At 38.3% G+C, this 22,304-nt stretch overlaps 1 protein-coding gene across 1 annotated transcript in view; it reads left to right on the top strand.

Moving 5' to 3' along the window:
• The window catches only part of LOC136874623 (malonyl-CoA decarboxylase, mitochondrial), a 93,975-nt gene extending 71,919 nt beyond the window's left edge, over nucleotides 1-22,056 (top strand). The window contains exons 8-10 of the mRNA XM_067148254.2: nucleotides 6,759-6,971; nucleotides 19,745-19,850; nucleotides 21,312-22,056. Of these exons, the coding sequence (XP_067004355.2) occupies nucleotides 6,759-6,971; nucleotides 19,745-19,850; nucleotides 21,312-21,441 (449 nt within the window). The 3' untranslated portion in view covers nucleotides 21,442-22,056. The remainder of the gene's footprint in view (nucleotides 1-6,758; nucleotides 6,972-19,744; nucleotides 19,851-21,311) is intronic.
• The last annotated feature ends 248 nt before the right edge of the window (nucleotides 22,057-22,304 follow it).

The raw sequence follows: 22,304 nt of genomic DNA, 5'->3' as shown, positions 1-22,304 counted from the left end.
TGAAGGGATAGACTGACGCAGCCATGACTCTGAAATCATTATAGCATGCAGATTACAGATTGAAAATATTTTGGAGAATTCTGAGAAATGTGAGACAATGCTCTGTATATTGACATGTGCTATTTGTAGGGAAGTAGGGTACGGCGCAAGAATGTCTTTGAGATGGTTAGCGGTATTCTGCGAGGGGGCTGGCATGACGCAGTAATGACCTGCCTGGGACAGTGGTGAAAGGAGGCTGAAATTAGAGACATTTGTTTCCTGGTTTCTAAATGCTGGCAACTTGAAAGTTAAATGATGATAACTGATAGTAAGAAGTACCTACTACAACTATAAGATTAGCACCTAATCAAAACTACAGCTATGTGGAAAATTAACTTTGAACTAAAATAACTATGGCGGTCCTTATATTACAGAGAGTCTGCTCGTAACTAGCGAATACTATTCAAATCTTGCTTTTGCCAATCACTTCTCTAACACTCACTCAGAAACACTGCACTGGTAGAGATAATGTTATACACTCTGATCTGCCACACTACGAATATTCACCTGCTAAATTCACGTTTGCCATGAGCCTCGTATTCTGCGTCTATGCACTGTCCACCATTAACACAATGTGATCGTACTAAGCGGTAATAGTGAAAATTTGTGACGCGATAACTGAGGTATTTTATATAGATTTAATATGAGAGAATCGGGACTTCGAATAAACGACGTGCTAAGCGGGAAAAATGTGTTAATGAGGAATGCACTATCGAGGTATCACTAATATAAATTTTTTATTGTATGTTTGCTTATTATTTAGATCTAATTGTTCTTCAACTCTCAAGGTGTGGTGAATCCAATCACTAACTTATTTTACAAATAAGAATGGAATCAATGTGTGAAACTGATCACTGTTCTGAGTTGAAGTATGTATTAATAATGCATCATATTTTCTTACGGTCTTAGTATTGTAAATACCGGGTGAGTTGGTTGTGCAGTTAGAGGCGCACACCTGTGAGCTTGCATCTGGGAGATAGTGGGTTCGAACCCCACTGTCGGCAGCACTGAAGATGGTTTTCTGTGGTTTTCCATTTTCACACCAGGCAAATGCTGGGGCTGTACCTTAATTAAGGCCACGGCCACTTCCTTCCCACTCCTAGACCTTTTCCATCATCACTATAAGACCTATCTGTTGGTGCAATGTAAAGCAGCTTGTAAAAATGTTTTTTGTAAAAATACTGCAATGCACTTAATTGTAACAGCAGTGTTGTACAAAATATTTGAATCATTCTCAATCAAATCTAAATTACACTGAGTTCAACGTGGTAAAAAATGTACTGCCAACATTAAAGTTGATTTACTCAGTATCATAATCCTTTTTGGCATTAAATAAATATATATATATATATATATATATTAGCATGCCTTCTACCCCCACATTATCTAATCAAGATGTAGATGAGCATGAGGCAAATGAAAATGAAGGAGCAGACAAAGAGGAGGAAAAAGAGAGTTCAGAATGAAAAGTAAATGATTTCACCATTGTAAAATTTCCTACAACAAGAGGTTTAGATACTTTATTGGCAGTGTTGAAAATGATAGGTACGGAATAACATTTTTGGGAAAGGAAGTTGTTGATAATAATGTTTACTTTGTTGTTCTGGAAAGTGAACATACATCTGAGGTAGGAAAAACACAAATTGTTAAAAAGGTTGTAGTAAGATATTGACTTTTGAGTTCGTCTCAGAACCTTTTTATAAGCTCACATAATCATTTCTGAACTAGCTGTTATTGAACAATTCATGACCAGGTGAATATTCATTTTCCAGATTGACAAAGTAAACATTACTGTCAATAGTTAGACACCACTCTGTTGACATGAATCCCCATGTCAAATGCCAAATGGTATATTTCCAGTCAAATTTAAATTCTCAAATATCTACATTATTATAACTCATACAGTAACAACAAATATCAGATATAAAATATTTTACCAAGTGGGTTGGCCGTGTGGTTAAAGCCGCGTAGCTGTGAGGTTATATTTGGCAAATAATGGGTTTGAACCTCTGAAGATGGTGTTCTGCTGAGTACTGCAAGGGAGCGATGCATGAATTTATTGGAGATCGGTTTTCCCAAACTCAATTTGTGTGTAATCGCTACCATTTGAATTTGGCCTTCGCTCACTCGGCATCACCCGGCCGATTGTTCCCCAGTCAAAGAGAATGCTCGCTTTCAAACTTTGATACATCTAGCCGTACTACAAAAACAGTTTCCCCTAAAACAGTGCTATGTCTAATGGTGTGTCTAATGGTAGACTTGTAGGTTTTCCTGCAATCATAGACCCTAAAGTGGGGTGGGGGTAGGGGTATTAAATTATTTGAATACAGTATATAATATTGACTTTAAGTTTGAGAGGGCCTACCACTCCTGCAGAACTATCTACTCATCAAAGTACCTCTCCAAGAACCTCAGACTCAGGCGCTATAACACACGTGACTCATGCAGTACAAGTCTGAGCATTCATTCATTCATTCATTCATTCATTCATTTATTTATTTATTTATTTATTTTCAGTTGGTAATATCAATATTTGTTCTTTTTTGTGAAGCGTCTTGTCGAGTGGGAAGATAAAGTAAATACAATTTTAGGAAATATATATCGTCAGAAAGTTTATGTAATGCATTAAATTAATTTAACCCGTGATTAAAAAAAAGCACTATTTGTCATTTAAAACTGTCTCCTAGAAAATACTCTTTGCAACTATTATTGTTTCAGAAGTGAAAACAGGTCTAATTGCTGTATCCTTAGTTAAGAGTAGTTATGAAGTAATTGAATGAATGAGAAGGAGAACAACCCAATGTGTCTAATGGTAAACTTGTAGGTTTTCCTGCAACCATAGACCCTAAATTGGGGGGGGGGGGGTATTAAATTATTTAAATACAGTATATAATACACTAACTTTAAGTTTGAGAGGGCCTACCACTCCTGCAGAAGCATCTACGCATCAAAGTACCTCTCCAAGAACCTCCAAACTCAGGTGCTATAATACAGTAGCAAAAACCATCTGTTCTCTATGCCTCTGAGTGTCTCGTGATGATCAGGAAAGGCCCTCTCAGGAAGCTACACTGCTGTTTGTTGAAAGTGAAACACCAAGGTCGAGAGCTGTGATCACAATGCAATTTATTCCACATATTAGGGACATGACATGACACAAATTATTACAATTACAGAACTGTGCATGCACGACGACAGTGGAAATTCAGTACGGCGTAGTGCCACCATGCGCTGCAATCAGAGCCGCTAGACGTCATGGCATGGAATCAAAGAGCGTCTGAATATGCTGCTGGGGAATACTCTGCCACGCGGTTTGTAGGCGCATCCATAAATCATCAACAGTGGCTGCAGGAGGACCTGAACGAACAAGGTGCCGACCGACCATATCCCAGACATGTTCCGTGAGTGATATATCCCGCGAACGAGCAGGCCAGGGAAGCGGTGATATCTGTCGTTCTTCTAAGAAGGCTTGCACATTCCTCGCCACATGCGGCCGGGCTTTGTCCTGCTGGAATATGGCGTCTGGAACGGCCTGCAGGAGGGGCAAATCCTTGGGCTATAAAACCTGCCTGATGTAGCGGTAGCTGTTCAGATTGCCTTCAAGATGTAAGGGGTGAGATCGCATGTTATAGGCAATTGCGCCCCAAACCATCACACTTCGCGTTTGTCCACTATGCCGCTCAACAATACAGTCTGCTCGATGGCGTTCGCCACGGCGGCGTCTAACGCATATGCGGACATCACTGTAGGACAAGTTAAAGCGGGACTTGTCTGAAAACACATTTTGCCACTCAGCACGCCAGTGTCGGTGTTCACGTGCCCATTGCAGTCTACGACGTTGGTGGTTGCTGGCCAATAGAAGCCGGCGCAATGGCATGCGTGCCACCAGTCCGGCCCTCAGAAGACGGCGTCAAACCACCGATGTAGACATCCCCACACCCGTTGCAGTGTTCCAACGTCAAGCCAACACCGTGGACGAAGCTGTTCCGTCCGTTACGGCCAAGCGGACAAGATGGCGGTCATCTCGTGCTGTAGTCACATTGTGTTGTCCAGTGCCCTGTCGGCGCTGTGTACTGCCCTCTTCTCTCCACTGGTTCCACATACGCCTCACTGTTGAAGCAGCATACCCTGTACGAGCTGCAATGTCACGGAACGACAGACCCATCTCATGGAGCCCTATCATTCTGCCCCGTTCGAACGCACTCACATGCTGATATTACCTCCTGTGATGTCGGCGAGACACAGTGGCACTGAGGTACACATTTCCACTTCGTATGATGACTCCGCACTGACTGAGCGTTGCGTAACACTGCCCTGGCCGGTCACACACAGAAGGGCGCTGCTGGGCCTACGTGCACGCCATCTCTCTCCAATTTATATCACTTATTATGGTTCCACTGTTCTACACGTCCTCTGATTTTGGCGTGTTTCAGACCATTGCTTCTGAGTGTTTCACTTTCGACAAACAGCAGTGTAGAATGCAAGGAAAGGAGGATCCTGAAGATATTACTGGGACCCGAAAGAGAAGAGGGAGGCACATACAGAATTTGGCACAACGGTGAACTATACGAACATCCAGAAGACATCGTCACGTGTATAAGAAAAAGGCGCCTGGTTTTTTACAGGCACCTATCCTCCCTGAATCCCCGCACCTTTACCAGCAGGATCTTCGCTGTGGCAGGTAGAGGGAAGGCATCCAGGAACAAGTTGATCTCTTCCATCGTATCAGACCTGAAGCAACTGGGATCACGCATGAGTCTATACATGATCGCCCACAGTTTCGGCAAGCCATCCAGCGGGGAATTTTTCCAATGTCACTTAGTAGTAAGAGGAATACAGGGATGAGCAGACTCATGTGGACAGAGGAAAGAACTGGCTCACAGCCATAAAATGAAGGAGTACTGGACGAGGAGAAAACAGAAGGCCCATGTGACGAGAAGATACGAGCCTTGTGGTCCTCAGTAGGCCCATACGACAAAGAAAGAAAGTGACTTTTAAGTAATAAAATATTTACAATAAATAACTCTGAAGACAGGAAAACTGTTATATACATAGTACGTTCCCCACGTTTGTGATTTTTCTGTATTCCTGTATAAGTAGTTGTGCAAAATTAATATGTTATCAACGTATTTTTCTGGAGAAATACAGCTATAGGCCCTACATATCAGGGTTTGAAAACAAGTGCTCCCTTTGACCGGGCTTTCTGAATTTAGTTTGTAAACTGTGGTCCGTTGAACATATTAAATGGTCGTATAACCAAAACATCTTGAAAATTTTCTTTCATCTCGGGCATTACATGAACTTTATTCATACTAGAACACGATTGAACACATATGTGTCTTACAGGAACTGAGGGCCCAGCTGTCTTCTTAAAAATTTTTGAGAAGCACTAGACAAATCCCATGTATATTAAAGTATTTTTACCCCTTACCTCTCCGAATTTAGTCCAAGCAGAGCTTGAAACTGATTTCCTTTTTTTTCTACTACTACAAACTCTCCTGATTTAATTTTATTTTCAGCACATACAGTAATTTTGACATTTTGCCTTGCGTCAGCAGAAACAGTGTCCGAGCTTTTACTTGAGGTTGACAGTGTTGTACCATCATCAACATTCATCTTGACGCTGAATTAATACAGGCTTACTGGTTAGAGCCACAGTTTACCTACAGTACGAAAGGAGCATTCAACAAACACCGATCGCTCTCCTATGACACAACCGCTCTGCTATGTCCCAAATACTCGTTAGCTACCTTACTTCATGGTTCATCGGAAACATTTGTTAACTCTCGTGATAATCACGAGTCGCCTTCTCCATGCATTCGTTGAGTGCATACGAAATGTTGTGCTCACTCTGTTGCAGCTCACTAGTTTTCGGTAGTTTCCCATTTTCACACCAGGCAAATACAAGGGGTTTTCCTTTATTAAGGCCACGGTCGCTTCCTTCCCACTCCTAGCCCTTTCCTATCCCATTGTTGCCATAAGACCTATCTGTACGATGTAAAGCAAAATTGTAATAAAATTATTAGAAATTAAATTTCTATATTTCTGTTATGTGCACTGTTTAATTAGAACTAATACAAACATATTTGAGAGTTTGTGAAAATGAAATAATTGTGCATATCTCCGTTATTACAGAATTCCGGATATGGCAAAAAATGCATGAAACATAATACATAGATAGGAAATTATTTCATGCAATGTTTATTATGTTCAGTTTTTTGATGCAGCTAACATTAATGGATATGTTTGGTATTCCCTATTTTGGCCCCCTTAATACTGTTACACCACTGTATACTAGTTAAGAATAGAACCTGACTGTCCCCTTAAAATAGTGAATTTTGAGAAATCCTGTTGAACCATTTTCCCACGATGTTGTAACTTATAAACAGACAAAAATTGAACCGAACCTACTTTCAACTTTTGTATACCTAATCCGAGCAAAAATTTGAAATATACAGCCAATATATATGCATTTTTTTTTTTTTTTTTTACAAAAATTGAACTGAGCCTACTTTCAACTTTTGTATACCTAATCCAAGCAGCAATTTGAAATTACAGTCAATATTTAAAAAATATATAGATATATATTTCTGCTTCAGAAATATAACTAAATGGTGTACTTTCACCATCATGTATGAAAGAATAACTTTTAATGGATGCGTAGAAAGATAAGGTTGATTTAACATGTTTTTTATATTGAGAGAAGATTGGTGTTGTTTCAGGACAGACAGACATCCTGTTAGATAAGGAAATAGAAGACTTACAGGCATACCTAAAGACTGATAACTTGTGGGCTGAACTGAAGCGTTTATTTAAAACAAATGGTTGGATAAGTGACATTGATCTAATTCGTATGATGGAAACACCTCTAATGAGGCTATGTGCTCGCTACTTGTACCTGGAGAAGAGACGGGGATATGCCTTGGACAGTGTGGGTAAGTTATTTTTCTCTTTCTATTGATTCTGATATTTTTTTCTCCTTTCATTCAGTCTGAAGTGGTTTCAGTTACTTTTTGTAACCAAGATTAATATTGTGAAATAAAATACATTAAAGGCAAGAAAATGCTGCATGATAATGTTTATCTGAAACCATTTGCCATCTCTCACCACATAGATGGGTTAGAGTATAAGATTGGTTGATATATTCTATGAACCATATTTGTGTTTTCTATAGGGTTGAAGTTTGTGATGAAGTTTGTGCAGTAGAACCTCAATAATTCGAAATCGGTTAATCCAAAATCTCGCCTAATTAGAAGAAGCTCTCGTTCCCGGAAACATGAGGTACGATTTTGCGTGTTATTTAAATTGTTTAATTCGAAATATGGATAATTTGTAATTCGAAGAACAATGTCGGTCCCATGAACGAAATTGTCTTTTAATTCAAAACTGTCTTTACATTTTAAAACAATAGTATTTTTCTGAGTAATTTAAATTCAAAAAATCTCTGCATCCTGAAAGAACGCATGTTCTGGAACATGCAGGGGTAGCTTTCCGCACTTTCACTCACTTCGGTGTGTCTACAGTGTGCTTCATATGTGCTAAGTTCGAGTGAAATTGTAATTCTTTTGTATTCAGTGTTGGAAAGCTACAGTATCACGTAACAGACAGTGTGCAGAGAAACATGATCCGCGAACACTGGCGACGCCAACAGTTGCCGAAAAAGCGTGGCTCATATAATAACAGTTTGTACGCACCGAACAATATTATCAGTGCTGATGAAACTGCATTTTTTAAATATTTTAATGCCGAGCCCAAACGTACTTACGGTTTTAAAGGAGAGGAGTGCAGACCTGGAAATCGTACAAGGGTAGGGGTCACCGTACAGTGTTGCAATGCACACGGAAGCGAGAGACTTCCTTCCCTCTTCATATGGAAGTTCGATAAGCCACGAAGGGCGTTGGGCACTTTCCGTTCAAGTTCAAGGCATCTAATAATGCAAATGGTACAGTAATCCAACAGATAAAGCATTTGCACAGGAGAGTCAGCATATTTTGTTCTTATCTTTGAATTGTTTTCTTTTCTTTCTTTGCGTAAGGTTATGTTTTATACAAGTGCATTATTGAAAGTGTAACTGCACCTTGTTGGATACATTTCGGAAATGGTGTTTTCCATGGCATTTGAAAGATTTAAACTGAGAATCAAGGTGATTGTATGCAATAATGGGTCTTAGAATACTTTGTGATGCGGCAAGAGTTGGCATTTTGAATTACGAGACAAGGCGGCCACGGACAAGTGGCATGGCGGGAAAAACTGTACAAGGATAGTCACTGTACTGTGTTGTGATGCAGACAGAAGCGAGAGACTTTCTCCCCTCATCATATGAAAGTTTGATAAGTCACAATGTTTTAGGGGTATTGGGTAATTTCTGTGCAAGTACAAGGCATCTAAAATGCATGCAGTACAGTAATCCAATGAATAAAGCACTTGCACAGGGGAACCAGTATATATTTTTCCTCTTCTTTGAATAATTTATTTCTTTTTTAAATTTCATTGCGTGAGGTTATGTTTGCCGGTGAGTTACCCAAGTGCATTATTTGAATACTGTAAATGCACGTTGATGGATGGATAGATACATTTTTGATTTTTTTTTTCATGGCATTTGAAAGGTTTTCAAGTGTGAATCAAGGTTAATTGCATGCAGTAACGGGTCTTAGAATACTTTGTGATGCCGCAAGTGTTGGCATTTGTGAATTACAATTTGGCGATTAATTCGAAATCACGTAATTTGAAGTCTAATTTTTGCGTCCCAACGACTTCAAATTAACGAGGTTGTACTGTATTTACTAGTAGTACTTCAGTTTAGAAGGACTGGAGAGAGTAATTAATTTCTTAAGCTCCAACAGCATAGTTTCTTTCTTGACAGTACTGTATTTAGACCATGGGAACATTGTTGCCAGTGTACTTGCAGTATCCTAGCAAGCTTGTCTTGTTGGCTATACAAAATAACCAGCAACATTATTTTGCTCTATCAGTGTAAATGCCTCCTTGTGATAGATGGCTTTGAACACTTCAAATAACTAATCCCAGTGGCTGAATGGTTAGAGTGCATGCCTCTTGTACCCAAGATCGCTGTTGATTTTAGGTTCCTAGGGAAAGTGATTACCTCGGTTTGAGTAGGGGTACATCAGTTGCCTTGATAATGAATGCCTCAATGTATTTGAAACATTGGCATCCAGTACATAAGGTACATAAAACAACAACGTATTACAATCCAGAAAAAGAACCTAATAGGCAAATGGTAAAATTGAGTTGCCTTGCTAATTCGACTATCCACCTCATACTTTGCAAGGTTGTCTTTTGATACTATACTACCCAAGTACTAAACGTTGGAACACTGTCCAGTTTGGTGTCATTTATTCTGATTTGTGGTTTGTCATCTCTCATCTGTAACTTCATCACCACCATCTTAGCCTTGTTGATTTAAATCCTACATCTTGAACTCTTGACTCCATTTCTGCAGCTTTTTCTCCACATCATTTTCGGTTTCACCCCAGATCCCCACGTCGTCTGCAAAGATGACAGCTTGCAAGTCCTGCTGATCCTGACTTTTTAGAGCCTTTGTTATGGCATCCATCGCAGTGATAAATAAGAGGGGTGACAAAGCACTGCCTTGCTGTACTCCTCTCTTTATTTCAAACCGTTTGGACAACTCGCAACCTACTTGCACACAACTTCTGGTTTTATCATACATCATCTTTACTTTTGTAATAAGACTGTCACAAACTCCCGGCTCTTTTAGGCATTTCCAGATATGCTTCCTTGGTATGCTATCATAAGCCTTTTTGACGTCTCGGAATAATAGAAAAAGTTGTTTCCCTTTTTCCCAGTGCTTTTCCGTTAACATCCTGACAGCAAAGATAAGGTCTATAGTTGTTCTACCAGGCCTAAAACTATATTGTTCCTCTTCCAATAAAGGTTCTACAGTTCCTCTTAATCTACTCTCTATGATTTTTTCCAGAAGTTTTAGACCATGAGAGAGCAGAGTAATTCCACAGTAGTTGACGCATTTCCATCTACTCCCCTTCTTGAAAAGAGGTACGATTACACCCTTCTTCCAGTATTCTGGGATAGTGTTTTCCTGTCATACTGTGTTTAGGAGTCTATATAACCACTGGACTGCTGGAGTTCCTGCTGCTTGCAACATATTTCTACTTAACTCATCCACTCCAACTGCTTTTCCTTTCCTCATACTTGACTTTTCCATCTCCAGCCATGTAATTAGGGTTCTATGCATCTACTTTACTCGTTACTACTGCACTGTCTGATGTAGTGCTCGCTACTCCATTTAAGAGATTATCAAAAAAAGTATTAGATTCATTCCTGGTTTTTTCTTCTTTTTGCACTAAGTTTCCATTGTCCTCTTCTATTGCCTTTATATCCTCTTGTTTGCTCCTTCTATTCTTGACTACCCTGTACAATAATTTCCTATTTCCTCTGCTAATTCCAATTTATACACAAACTCCTTCCATGCCTTTTCCTTCTCTTCTCTTACTACCCTCTTAACTATGAGATTCTTTGTTCTAAAAAGTTCCTGTATTCTATTAACTTCTTGGCTTACTTGGTCTTGGATAGTTTTTTTTTCTTTATCTAGCATCTTAAAAAGTTCCTGTAGTCTATTAACTTCTTGGCTTACTTGGTCTTGGATAGTTTTTCTGTTTTTCTTTATCTAGCATCTTTTTTGCTTGATATAAATGACATGATGGTGTATTTTTATTTAACCCTGGAGCGGTCGCGATGGGTCTAAGAGACCCGGGTGGACATACTTATTGGTGTTCCTGTTGTTGGAATGAACCCAGCGCTTCACCATCCCTGGTAGCTTCTTGGCTCCCGACCTTCAACCGAACACAGTAGCCCGCTCTCAGTTGCCTTGGAAACTTTGCGCGTACAGGCTGTTCAGGGTCTCGCAGACCCGGTGCGACTGTTAACGTTGGTCTTTGTTGTCAAACTTCGCATTGTTAGTTTAGTACACATTTTCTTCTGTGTAACAATGGATGAAGCTAATTCTGCCTGGATTCATTTCATATTGGAGGAATCTGAAGATGAAGGAACTCTTGGTCATTTCTGTCCAACAAACAAAGACAGGAAGTCATCCTTCTTCTACCCCAAGTGCCAAAATTTCATTTGCGGAGAACACGGACAACTTGTCTGTAGAATGTGCATAGAAATTGATTAAAGTTATGTTTCCCTGTATTGGATGTGTTTCTAACACTTTGATTTTTCTTTTATGAATTATGACAAATAATTCGCACATACCTAAAAAAAAGTCCATATTTTTGTAGCAGTAGTTCAAGTGTGAAATTCTCAAAAATATGTTTTATTAAGACTGTGTAGAAAATAGATGAAAGTGTTGCTTTGTGCATGTAGATGCAGGAAAAAGTGAAAAAAATGATGTAAAATACATTTTGCCTTTACCATGTTTAACATTTCACAAGTTAACAGAAAACAATAAGTTTTTAACGCAATTATAAAAATAAATTTTTTGGTTAAGAAACGGGATAGTTAAATATTGTAGTCATGTAAAGTGCTGTAAAATAAACAAAATAATGGCCTATAATACTGTAATTGGAAATAAAGTATAAAAATCTAATAGTAAAACACAGAGAAAAAATGGGTTTGAGAGACCCGGTGCGACCATTAATATTGACAAAACCCATGCGACCACTCCAGGGTTAATTGAATGTAGAACTTTGAAATTCTGGAAAAAAATTGCATTCAATATCATTTCGAGAATGGTCTTAAATGCTTATTTTATGTATTTAGGAAACTGTAATGGAAATAAAATGACTAGGCTCCAGTTCTGCTCCAGTATAATTGAATCTCCGAGTGCCGAATGGTTTGAGAATAGACAAAAAATTATCACGAATATTCCTGTGTGTGGCATAACTTTTGTCAGGTAAATTAGAAAAACGGTCCTCTGCAACAGAGGAAGAGGTCGCGAACTGTGTGCTTCAAGTGCAATAAAGGCCTGCATACTAAATGTGCAGTTCTTCATATGCCTTAAATAAACAAAATATATTTAAAACACACAAAAAAGACAAAACACACAGATTTTTTTTATAAAGTTAAATATTTTTATTGTCTTTATTGTTCCTATTATTAGTGTTAGTGATAAGTGATTAGTGTTAGTGTAAATATACAACTATACCCCTAAGCGCTTCAACAGTGGTTTCAAACTTTGAACAATAATCTATATATGGTGAGAAGTCTTCATCTCAACATTTTTCGGTGAGTAAATGTATTTTGTCATTTTCCTTCTTTTTACTAGTGACATACTATATTTGAATTTGTACTTTTATTCTTTTTCTCTTTCTCGTTCAGAGTAGACCCCTAATTATTTTATAGAATTTTGTTCAGAAATAAATTATCTATCATTACGTAAATGCCAGTCCCCGCGGGCCAAACGTAGCATGCCTGCCTGTCAAGGATTTTTACCTGGGCCTGAGGGTTGGTCAGAGGTCTACTCAACCTAAGTGGCCCTAGGTGATTTTAACTGAGGAGATATCTGAATGTGAGAAGGTGACCTTTGGTCTAGAAAACCAAAAATAATGACCGAGAGAATTCATCTCACTGACCATGCATTACCTTGTAAACTGCAGGTCTTTGGACTGAGCAGCATTTTCTTGGTAGGCCAAGGCCCATCAGGGCTTTAGCGCCATAGGTTTTTTAATTACACATATTGTGTTGTATTGTAAAATGTTTGTTTTTCAAATAGATACTGGAACCAAAAACGAGAAAAGGTTTTCATTGAAAATAAAAACTATAACATCAACTATTAAGTTTTATTTTTTAATAACTCAGGATTACTTTTTATACTATGTAGCCTGCACGTAGAAAATTTCTTGTCAGTATTTGCCATACATCGATATATACACAGTTTTATCAGTGAGTAAAATTGTCTTTTTTTACTAGTGACATACGTTTTAATTTTTATTTTTTATGTTCTTATTTTTCTCATTCAAAGTAATTATTTTATAGAAATACATTCTTTTGTATCGTAAATGATTTTTTCAAAGTAGATATTGAGAGAGAAAGTACAAAAATGTTTTTCTCTTCCTAAAAATAAACATTATCGACAACCATAATATCAACAATAAAACGTTTTTGATTCTTTACATCACTCTGAATCAGTTGTTTATTTTATGTAGTCGACATGTAGAAAATTTCTTGCTGGTATTTGCCATACACCGGTAGATATACGCGAATTTTAAAATACATGTATTTCCCCTAAAAATGGCCTGGCACTTTACAATAGTAGAGTGGAGGCAGAGCTCTGGCCTCTTCCAGCTGATGATGAGCGGCCGACCAGATCGGCTCCTGGCTCCAAGAGGGTTAAATAACAGGGTCGAAACTAGTCCCAACATTCAATAAAGATAATTAGGGGATAGACCTTCCTTTCCCCCTCTTTGTTAGTGATCGTCGTCGATACAGACCACAACGAAACTTATTACCTATGAATGAATATTCAGGCATGCTATTTTACTTGGGACGCAGCAGTAATCCCATCTATCAGAAACGAGTGGCAGCGGAAGAGACAAATCACATCACAACAATGGTCAGTGTAATGTTATTGTTGGTCAGTTATATGACCTTTCGACATTGTAGACCTTCACATTTAGTTTTCTTCATACTCTGTGTTATTAGGGCATCTAATGTAAAGGGAGTCCTTCCTTCTCTCATGATTCCCTCTTGTCTTATTCTTCAAGGGACTGTTCTTTTACGGTTTTTCTTGTTTTTTTTAATAATCATCTTCATAATTGTCCTTGGCAATAGGGACTGATGACCACGGGGTTTTACACTTTAAGACACTCATGACAAAAACCATCACCAGTTAACACGATTAAACAATTTTTCTATGGTAGCAATGCTCGGTGTTGATATGGACTAAGGAACAAAAGTCTAAATTCATGAATTCTATATTATAGTCAGTATGGTAAAACTGTATAAAGCATAAATGATCAGAAATTTAATTCTGTATAATTTTAGTTATGTAGTATTTATCAACAGGACCACTAATAACATAAATATTTGAGAATTGAATTTTAGGCCTCCCGCTAAACTACCATTTCATTCAGCATGAATAAAATTATTTATAGCCTAGATTGTAGTGCCTCATTCCCCAACTTTACATACCGGTTTTAGTTAAATTCTCTTCTGTCATTTTCTCGTAATGCGTGTACATACATATAGATAGAGATTAAATCAATAACAGTAAATTTCCACCTTTTTGATACTTATATTTGCTTTAAGCAAATCAATTGATCATTTACAGTACATCTTTCGTTCCATTTGGAACATCTTCAACTGTATTACAACGGTTAGGTGAAATTACAAAGTAAATTTATCTTCTTAAAAACATCTTAATGAGTACCTTGTTTTGCTTAAAATCTACGTAAATTTAAAAAAAAATTAAAATAATTAAAATCAATGTGGATGGAGAAATGGGGCAGTGAAATGGGAAGGAAAATGGATTTACTTATTTTAACCTATTTTAAAACATTATCTATTCAATTTGAATTGAAGTTAAAAAATGTTTTTGTTCCCAGCACTTTTTTTCTCATTATGATTAAAAGAGCTTCCCCGAAATCTTGTTGTTGACAACAAATCTGCTGTGTCCTTGGAGGCGATGGCTGATGCAGCCTTCCATCATAATGCAGCCTGCTGTCATAATACTGTAGTATGACAGCAGTCAGCTTCAGGGATCCTGCATTAACTGAATTCAAGAGACACTTTTATAAACTTAAAACAAACAACATTCGCCTTGGAAAGAGCAAATGAAGAGAACATCCTTGTAAAAAAAATAGAACAGTGACAAAGGAAAATTATTTTTCAAATTTTTTAAATTATAGACAACTAGAAAATCATACATCATAGTGAGAATAAGTGCTGGGAACAAAAAAAAAAAAAATTAACTTCAATTCAAATGAATAGATATAGTTTTAAAATAGGTTAAAATAAGTAAATCCATTTTCCTTCCCATTTCACTGCCCCATTTAATAATCCACATTGATTTTAATTATTTTAATTTTTTTTTAATTCACATAGATTTTAAGCGAAACAAGGTACTCGTTAAGATGTTTTTAAGAAGATAAATATACTTTGTAATTTCACCTAAGCATTGTAATATGTAGGTGGTCCGAAAAGTTATCGGAATGTATTAGAATTAAGTACCTTACCTCGGTGGAACTGCTTTTATTTTTCAACATAGTCTCCCTGTAGACTAATGCATTTGGTCCAGCGATGTTCCAATGCCTTGATCCCATCTCGAAAATGAGTTTCCTCCAGGCCTGCAAAATACCTCTCCAATTTGGCTGTCAGTTCTTCCCTTGTAGAAAATCTCCATTCACCGAGGAAAATTTTCAGCTTGGGGAATAGATGAAAGTCTGATAGTGCCAAATCAGGTGAATAAGGTGGATGTGGCAACAATTCATACCCCAGTTCATGAAGTTTTGCCATGGCAATAACACTTGTGTGCGGCGGAGCGTTGTCCTGATGAAAGATGACCTTTTTCCTTGCCAAACCAGGCCTTGTTTCGCGTATCTTTTCCTGTAGTTGGTCTAGGAGGTTTGCATAGTATTGCCCCATAATTGTTTGGCCAGTAGGAAGATAATCTATCAGCAGAATGCCTTTTGCATCCCAGATAACTGAGGCCATGACATTTCTGGCCGAACGCACTACCTTTGCTTTCTTTGGTGGTGGTGAATCAGCATGTTTCCACTGTTTTGACTGCTGTTTTGTCTCTGGTGTATAGTAGTGGACCCAAGTTTCATCTGTAGTCACAAACCGGCGCAAAAAATCTTGTTGGTTGCACTGAAAACGGGCCAGACTTTGTTCGGACATTTCCAATCTGGTGCGTTTATTGTCCAATGTCAAGAGTCGCGGCACCCATCTTGCGGATAATTTTTTCATACCCAATTCTTCGGTTAAAATATAATATACCTATTCAGAAGACATCCCTATAGCTTCAGCATTCTCCCGCACTTTAAGTCGACGATCCTCCATGACCATTTTATGCACTTTTGCGATAAATTCTGGGGTCGTAACACTTTTTGGCCGTCCACTACGCGGATCATCATCCAAGCTCTCCCGACCAAATTTAAACTCGCTGGTCCACTTGGCAACAGTTGAAAATGAAGGAGCAGAGTCCCCCAGTGTGTTCTGAAAGTCGGCATGAATTTCCTTTGCTTTCATACCTTTCTTTACAAAGTATTTAATCACTGCTCGAATCTCAGTTTTTTCCATTGTCACAAATCACTACGCGGGAACAACAACAAAGAGTCATCACTACCACACTCCTGCAGCTAGAGCACTGACGCACCACGTGTTCACTCACAAAGGATGTGTGATTATTGCGCGGGAACCTCGTTGCTCTAGCACTGACATCTAGCGGTGATTCCAAGAACTTTTCAAACCGTCCTCGTACAGCTGAAGAAGTTCCAAATGGAATGAAACACGTACTGTAAATGTGTAATTGATTTGCTTAAAACAAATATATGTATCAAAAAGGTGGAAATTTACTGTTATTGATTCAATGTAAATAAGTTTTGATATGGGAAATGAAGATGATTTCTTGCAGTATAGATAGAGATAACGAAAAAATTTTAAAAAGTGGATTTCTTTGTTACTGTGGACACAACCGATGCAGAAATACCATTCTTTTTAAATTCTGAGCAATGTACAGACAAACTCTTATTTTATATATATATTGATTTATACCTACCAGTCAGCTTTATGTTTGTCTGGCTTTTTGGTTGAATGTTCAACATACTGGCCTTTGGTTCAGAGGGCCCCAGATTTGATTCCCAGCCAGGTCGGGGATTTTAATTGCATATGGTTAATTCTTCTGGCTCATGGACTGGTGTTTATGTTCACCTTAATACACTTCTCTTCATCTACATGCAACACACCACCACAGAAACAGGCAATAATGAATACATCCCTTTCCATAAGGTTGAATGCTGATCTGTGGCCAAATATACAAGGGTTGGGGACTTGTCATTGTCTTTTGTTGGAGTTTTGAAAATCACCCATAATAGCACCAACGATTTGCAAGTTACATAACTCTACATGGTCCTTTGGAAGATTGTGCTCCCCTTGTCAGTGACAGTGTTCCTTCCTTGTATGAACAGACAGACAACAAACTGGTTCTCCTCGACACCAGTATCTGGCATGCCTTCTTGAACTCCTGTGGGCCTCTTCCAGGTCAATACATTTTCTTTCAGTTACATCAGTGACGATATAGTCAATAGACTCCTCTATCAATATTAAATTCCAGTGTTGAGAATTTTTAATTTCTCTTTTGAGTGTGATTAGATAAAATGGAATTACATGAAGTGGTTCTTTGATATTTTGCTTTACTTGAGCAATGGTATAATTTTCTGTGCTTTGTAGTATTTACTATCCAAACTCTTGGAAACTGATGATGTAGGTTTAGCAATAGACCAAACAGGAATATTGAATCACAAAGTAATATTTTGAAAAATATGAATAATACAGTATTTCACAAATATTAATAAGTTGGATGAATATTTGACTGAAAGATAGAGAGTTCCATGGAACAAATTAGAAAGACAGGTGAGGACAAAAACTAAAACTAAGACAATTTAATTTTTTGTCTTCTTTGAGTCTAATAATTTTCACACCTCTGTAATGTGATGTATTTGCCAGGATCTGAGTATTTTGTATAACGTTGTGTAATTTGTATGTTCTGATCAAGAGTCTTGCTTCAAGCTTTGAAGGTGTGCATGTGTGTATATGAGGATTAATGAGTTGAGAAAGAAAAAAGTAGAAAGAAAGAGTGATTACCTCGCCAAGTCATGGTAGATATATTCCCTGTCATTCTTTCTATAATTTTCTTTACCAGCTTATACTGCCTATTGTCTGCCATAATTTCGATCATTTTTCAATAGATTAAGTTGTTTAATTGCAGCCGAAATCCAATTTTACTCTGTATCATGATACAGTATATAATTCAGTACAAAAGATTACATCTTTGCTTATTTTTTAAGAATAGTTTTGAGGTTGACCTAGGATTTAACAGAATGATTATTAAATTGATTTTGTTATCAGTGTAAAATATACACTGATCGACCAGAACATTATGACCATCTACCTACTACCAATATAAACCTGTCCAGGTGATAGCAGCGTCTTTTGACGAGGAATGACTGCTAGTCAGACACACACACGGTGCATGTGGTATCAGTGAGCATGCTGTCCGTGTGTAAAATGGGGAAGGTGCGCGATCTATCTGAGTTTGATCGGGAGCAGATTATGTTGGCTCAGAGGCTCGACACGAGCATTTGAAACTGCACGGTTTGTTGGGTGCCATTTCATTAATAGTTATAAATTTCATTTTGCTCCGTATTGAAGTGGGATTACAGTAAAATAATAAGATAACAGTAAGATAATGCAATTGATGTGCAATTGTTTGTTAGGTGTTCGAGGAGTGCTGTGGTGAGTGTCTCCAACAAGTGCGAAACCAAGGTGAAACCACGTCCAAACGTCGAGGGTTTGGGCATCCACCTCTCATTACAGATGTCGGACGTCGTAGGCTGGGCAGATTACAAGTATGTCTGAACACACAGTGCACCGAACACTCCTAACGATGAACCTCCGCAGCCGACGACCCGTGCATGTGCCAATGTTAACACCACAACATCAGCAACTACAACTGAAATGGGCACGTGACCATCATCACTGGATGTTGGCACAGTGGCAGAGCGTTGCATGGTCTGATGAATCCCGATACCTTCTTCATCTTGCCGATGGGAGGGTGCGAATCTGTCGTCTTCCAGGGGAACAGCTACTTGACACCTGTACTGCGGGACAGAGATAAGCTGTTGATGGCTCAATTATGCTCTGGGGAACATTCACGTGGGCATCCATGGGTCCAGTGGAGCTCGTGCAAGTCACCATGACGGCCGAGACTACACTAGTTGCAAACCACGTACTCCCCTTCATGTCGATCATGTTTCGCAATGGCAGTGGCATTTTTCAACAAGATAATGAGCCATGTCACAAGGCCAGGAGTGTGATGGATTGGTTCGAGGAACACAGTGGCGAGTTGCAATTGATGTGCTGACCCCAACTCTCCAGATGTTAACCCGATCGAAAACATCCCCTCTTCCCTGGAATTTACGGGAATCAGGTGACTTGTGTGTGCAGATGTGGTGCCAACTCCCTCCAGCGACCTAACAAGGCCTCATTGCTTCCATGCCAAGATGCGTTGCCGCTGTTATCCTTTCCAAAGGTGGACATACCGGCTATTAGTTAGGTGGTCATAATGTTCTGGCTGATCATTGTAAATCAGGGCCTCTCAGGGTGCATGCACCAGTGCATTGCGCTGTGCACAGTGCAAAAGACGACTTTGCTTGGTTGACCAGAGTGCAGATCCCCACTCCTCGATTTGGAGCAATAGTGCTCTCTCTCTCTTTCCCCATGCCTGTCTCGCTCGCTCCGCCTGTCTCCCACTTCCTCACTTGCTCCGTAGCGCTCCAAATCCGAGCCGAGCTTAGCCAAGTAGCCCAGAGACGAAGCGTTGGTCCGAGCCGAGTGGGACCGATGCACTGTGCACAGGAACTCTGCACCTCAGTTTGCACGCATGAGATTTTGGGCGTTTTAGGGGCCCTGTTGTAAATTGTACTAATATTCTGTTACTGTATCATTTCATCATTATAATTATTATTATTTTATTTTTTAAATATTTCAGCTAATTTCCACCTGAGAAATGGTGCTGTAATGTGGCGACTGAACTGGCAAGCAAATCTCACTCCACGAGGACTAGATAATTCATGTGGCATCATGGTAAATTACAGGTAGGTTTATAAGTAAAATGGGGGGGGGGGGGTGTTGGGGGTGTATAGTATCGGTGCAAGCCCCGTGTGGTGTAGGGGTAACGTGCCTGTCTCTTACCCGGAGGTCCCAGATTCTATTCCCAGCCAGGACTGGTTCAAGGTCCACTCAGCCTGCATGATTAGAATTGAGGAGCTATCTGACGGTGAGATAGCAGCCCCGGTCTAGAAAGCCAAGAATAACGGCCGAGAGTATATGTTGTGCTGACGACACGACACCTCGTAATCTGCAGGCCTTCGTGCTGAGCAGCGGTTGCTTGGTAGGCCAAGGCCCTTCAAGGGCTGTAGTGCCATGGGGTTTGTTTGTTTGTTTATAGTATCGGTGAAAATTTGTTCAATTAAAATCTTAAATGTGTTTCAAGTTTTAAATGGTAAATTCTGAAGTTTTGATCAATTTTATAATCACTAACGAAATGACCATTTAAATAAGTATCAGAAGAATGGGATTTAAAAAAAAGAAGAAGCCTCTTTCCTGTGTTTGTTTGGCTTTCTTGTTATCCTAAACTTTCCACATCAAGAATGAAAATCTATCAATATGGCTCCTTCATGAGTGTTGAATCATATCATTTTCCTGAAGCTGGGAAGCAGAAACAAACTTGTCAGGGGAAGAAAAGAAATGGTTGTAGAAAAATTGAGATTGATGAGGAGAGAGCCTAACTACAGTATTTGAAGACAACAATGTATGAAGATGTGGAGATTGTCCTCATCTCCTTTTTTACTGCTCCCTCTTCTGATGCTGACTTGTCATTGTGTTTATCCTATCATCTGTTCTTATTCATGTTCCTGTCTTTCTATATATGACTTTTGTAATTTGTTTGTTCCCATTCCTAAGTTCTCAACACAGTTGAATTGTCATTTAGTATACATTAGTGTAAGGTTTCCCTAAATTTAATGTATGTTATTCTGTGAGTGTTGAAAGATCCCTTCATTTGAAACCCTCTTTTTTGGATGGGAATATTGCTGAGTTAACCACAGTTGCTCTGTGTTTAAGAATCATTATTGCCACACTAACATAAAAACTGGCAAATCTGACAGCAATAAAATTCTTTGTATTGACTGCATTACGCAGATTGCATCAAGGGATGATACTCTGGTTGTTAATGTTTTATTTCTTTGAAAAAATTAAAATTCATAATTAAAGCTTCTCTCACAAACTATGTGAAGTGCATGAGGATTGTTTTCTTTCCATAAAATTATTAAAATTCATGTTTAATGTCCATGGGAGGACTCAACATTCTCTCACAAGTAAAGTGGATAAAGATAGTTTTATTTCCCTGAAAATATTAAAATTCATAATTAGCACACATGGGAGGGCTATTAACATTCTCCCACAAGTTTTGTAAAGTGGATGAGGCAAGTGTTGAATTTCACTGATTATCGAATATACAAATACTGTATACGTATATACTGTATATCTTATTTCAGATACTTCTTGGAAGAAACTGAGAGAAACAGCCGTGCATATTTGGAGAAGCAACACATTGCAACTTCAGACCAGATCCAGAAGCTTGCTGGTGCAGCCAATGCTCTCATGAAGGTGACCTCCAAAATCTGACAAATAGACAGTACTGGCTAGGGAAAGCAGTATTTAGAAATAAAACAAGAAAAGATATGTTCCGAATCTGGATTATCTGTAGTTGTGTCATCTGAAGTCCAGTTTTCAATAACAATTTGTTCTTGCACTGATAAGAAAGGGAAAAAGAAATAGTAACATTTTAATTTTTGAATGTTGTGTTTACTCCAGTAAGAGAGTGTAATGTTTCAGATGATACATGGCACGGGTTATCTTTCTCTTATCTTATTTAAACACTCCAAATAATTGAAGATAACTTCTGAAGAAAGGTAGTAATATTTTATCAACTACATTCATTCTGCTGTAACTTTTTTTTAATTTTTTTTATTTCATTGCCATAATGTTCCTGGTATATTTTGCCACCTATTATATTACCTTTTTATGGATTATCTTCAAAGAGTGTAACTTCCTTTTGTATTATTAGGGGTTTGAGTTTTTCTCTATTCAGCCAGTAAAAACTTTGGAGTCTGTTTTATACTTCAGATAAATTTAATAGCACTGCTATTCTCATTATCCCTTTTTCCAGAGGACATAATTTCATTAACATTGCTTCACATTGGTGACAACATACTTCTTTCTTTTTATAAAATTAATTCTGTAGAGTAGTAATTTAGACTCTGACTTTCTAACAGAATTGTCCTTCCATGTTTCTAAGTGTTTAAACCTTCTTTTCAGTAGGAGTTATGCATTGCTTCCTGAAAGAAACTTTTTTTTTTTTTTTGCATTTTTGTGCCTACATATACTAAATATCTCTCTTCATAAAAACTATAATCATCATCTATTCTTGATATGGTGTTCTTTTGTCATATATGAAGATGGCGTATGAGTCCCACCTTACCAATGCC

The sequence above is a fragment of the Anabrus simplex genome, chromosome 1 (assembly GCF_040414725.1).
Source record: "Anabrus simplex isolate iqAnaSimp1 chromosome 1, ASM4041472v1, whole genome shotgun sequence".
Lineage (NCBI taxonomy): Eukaryota > Metazoa > Arthropoda > Insecta > Orthoptera > Tettigoniidae > Anabrus > Anabrus simplex.
This window is presented reverse-complemented; position numbering and strand designations above follow the sequence as displayed.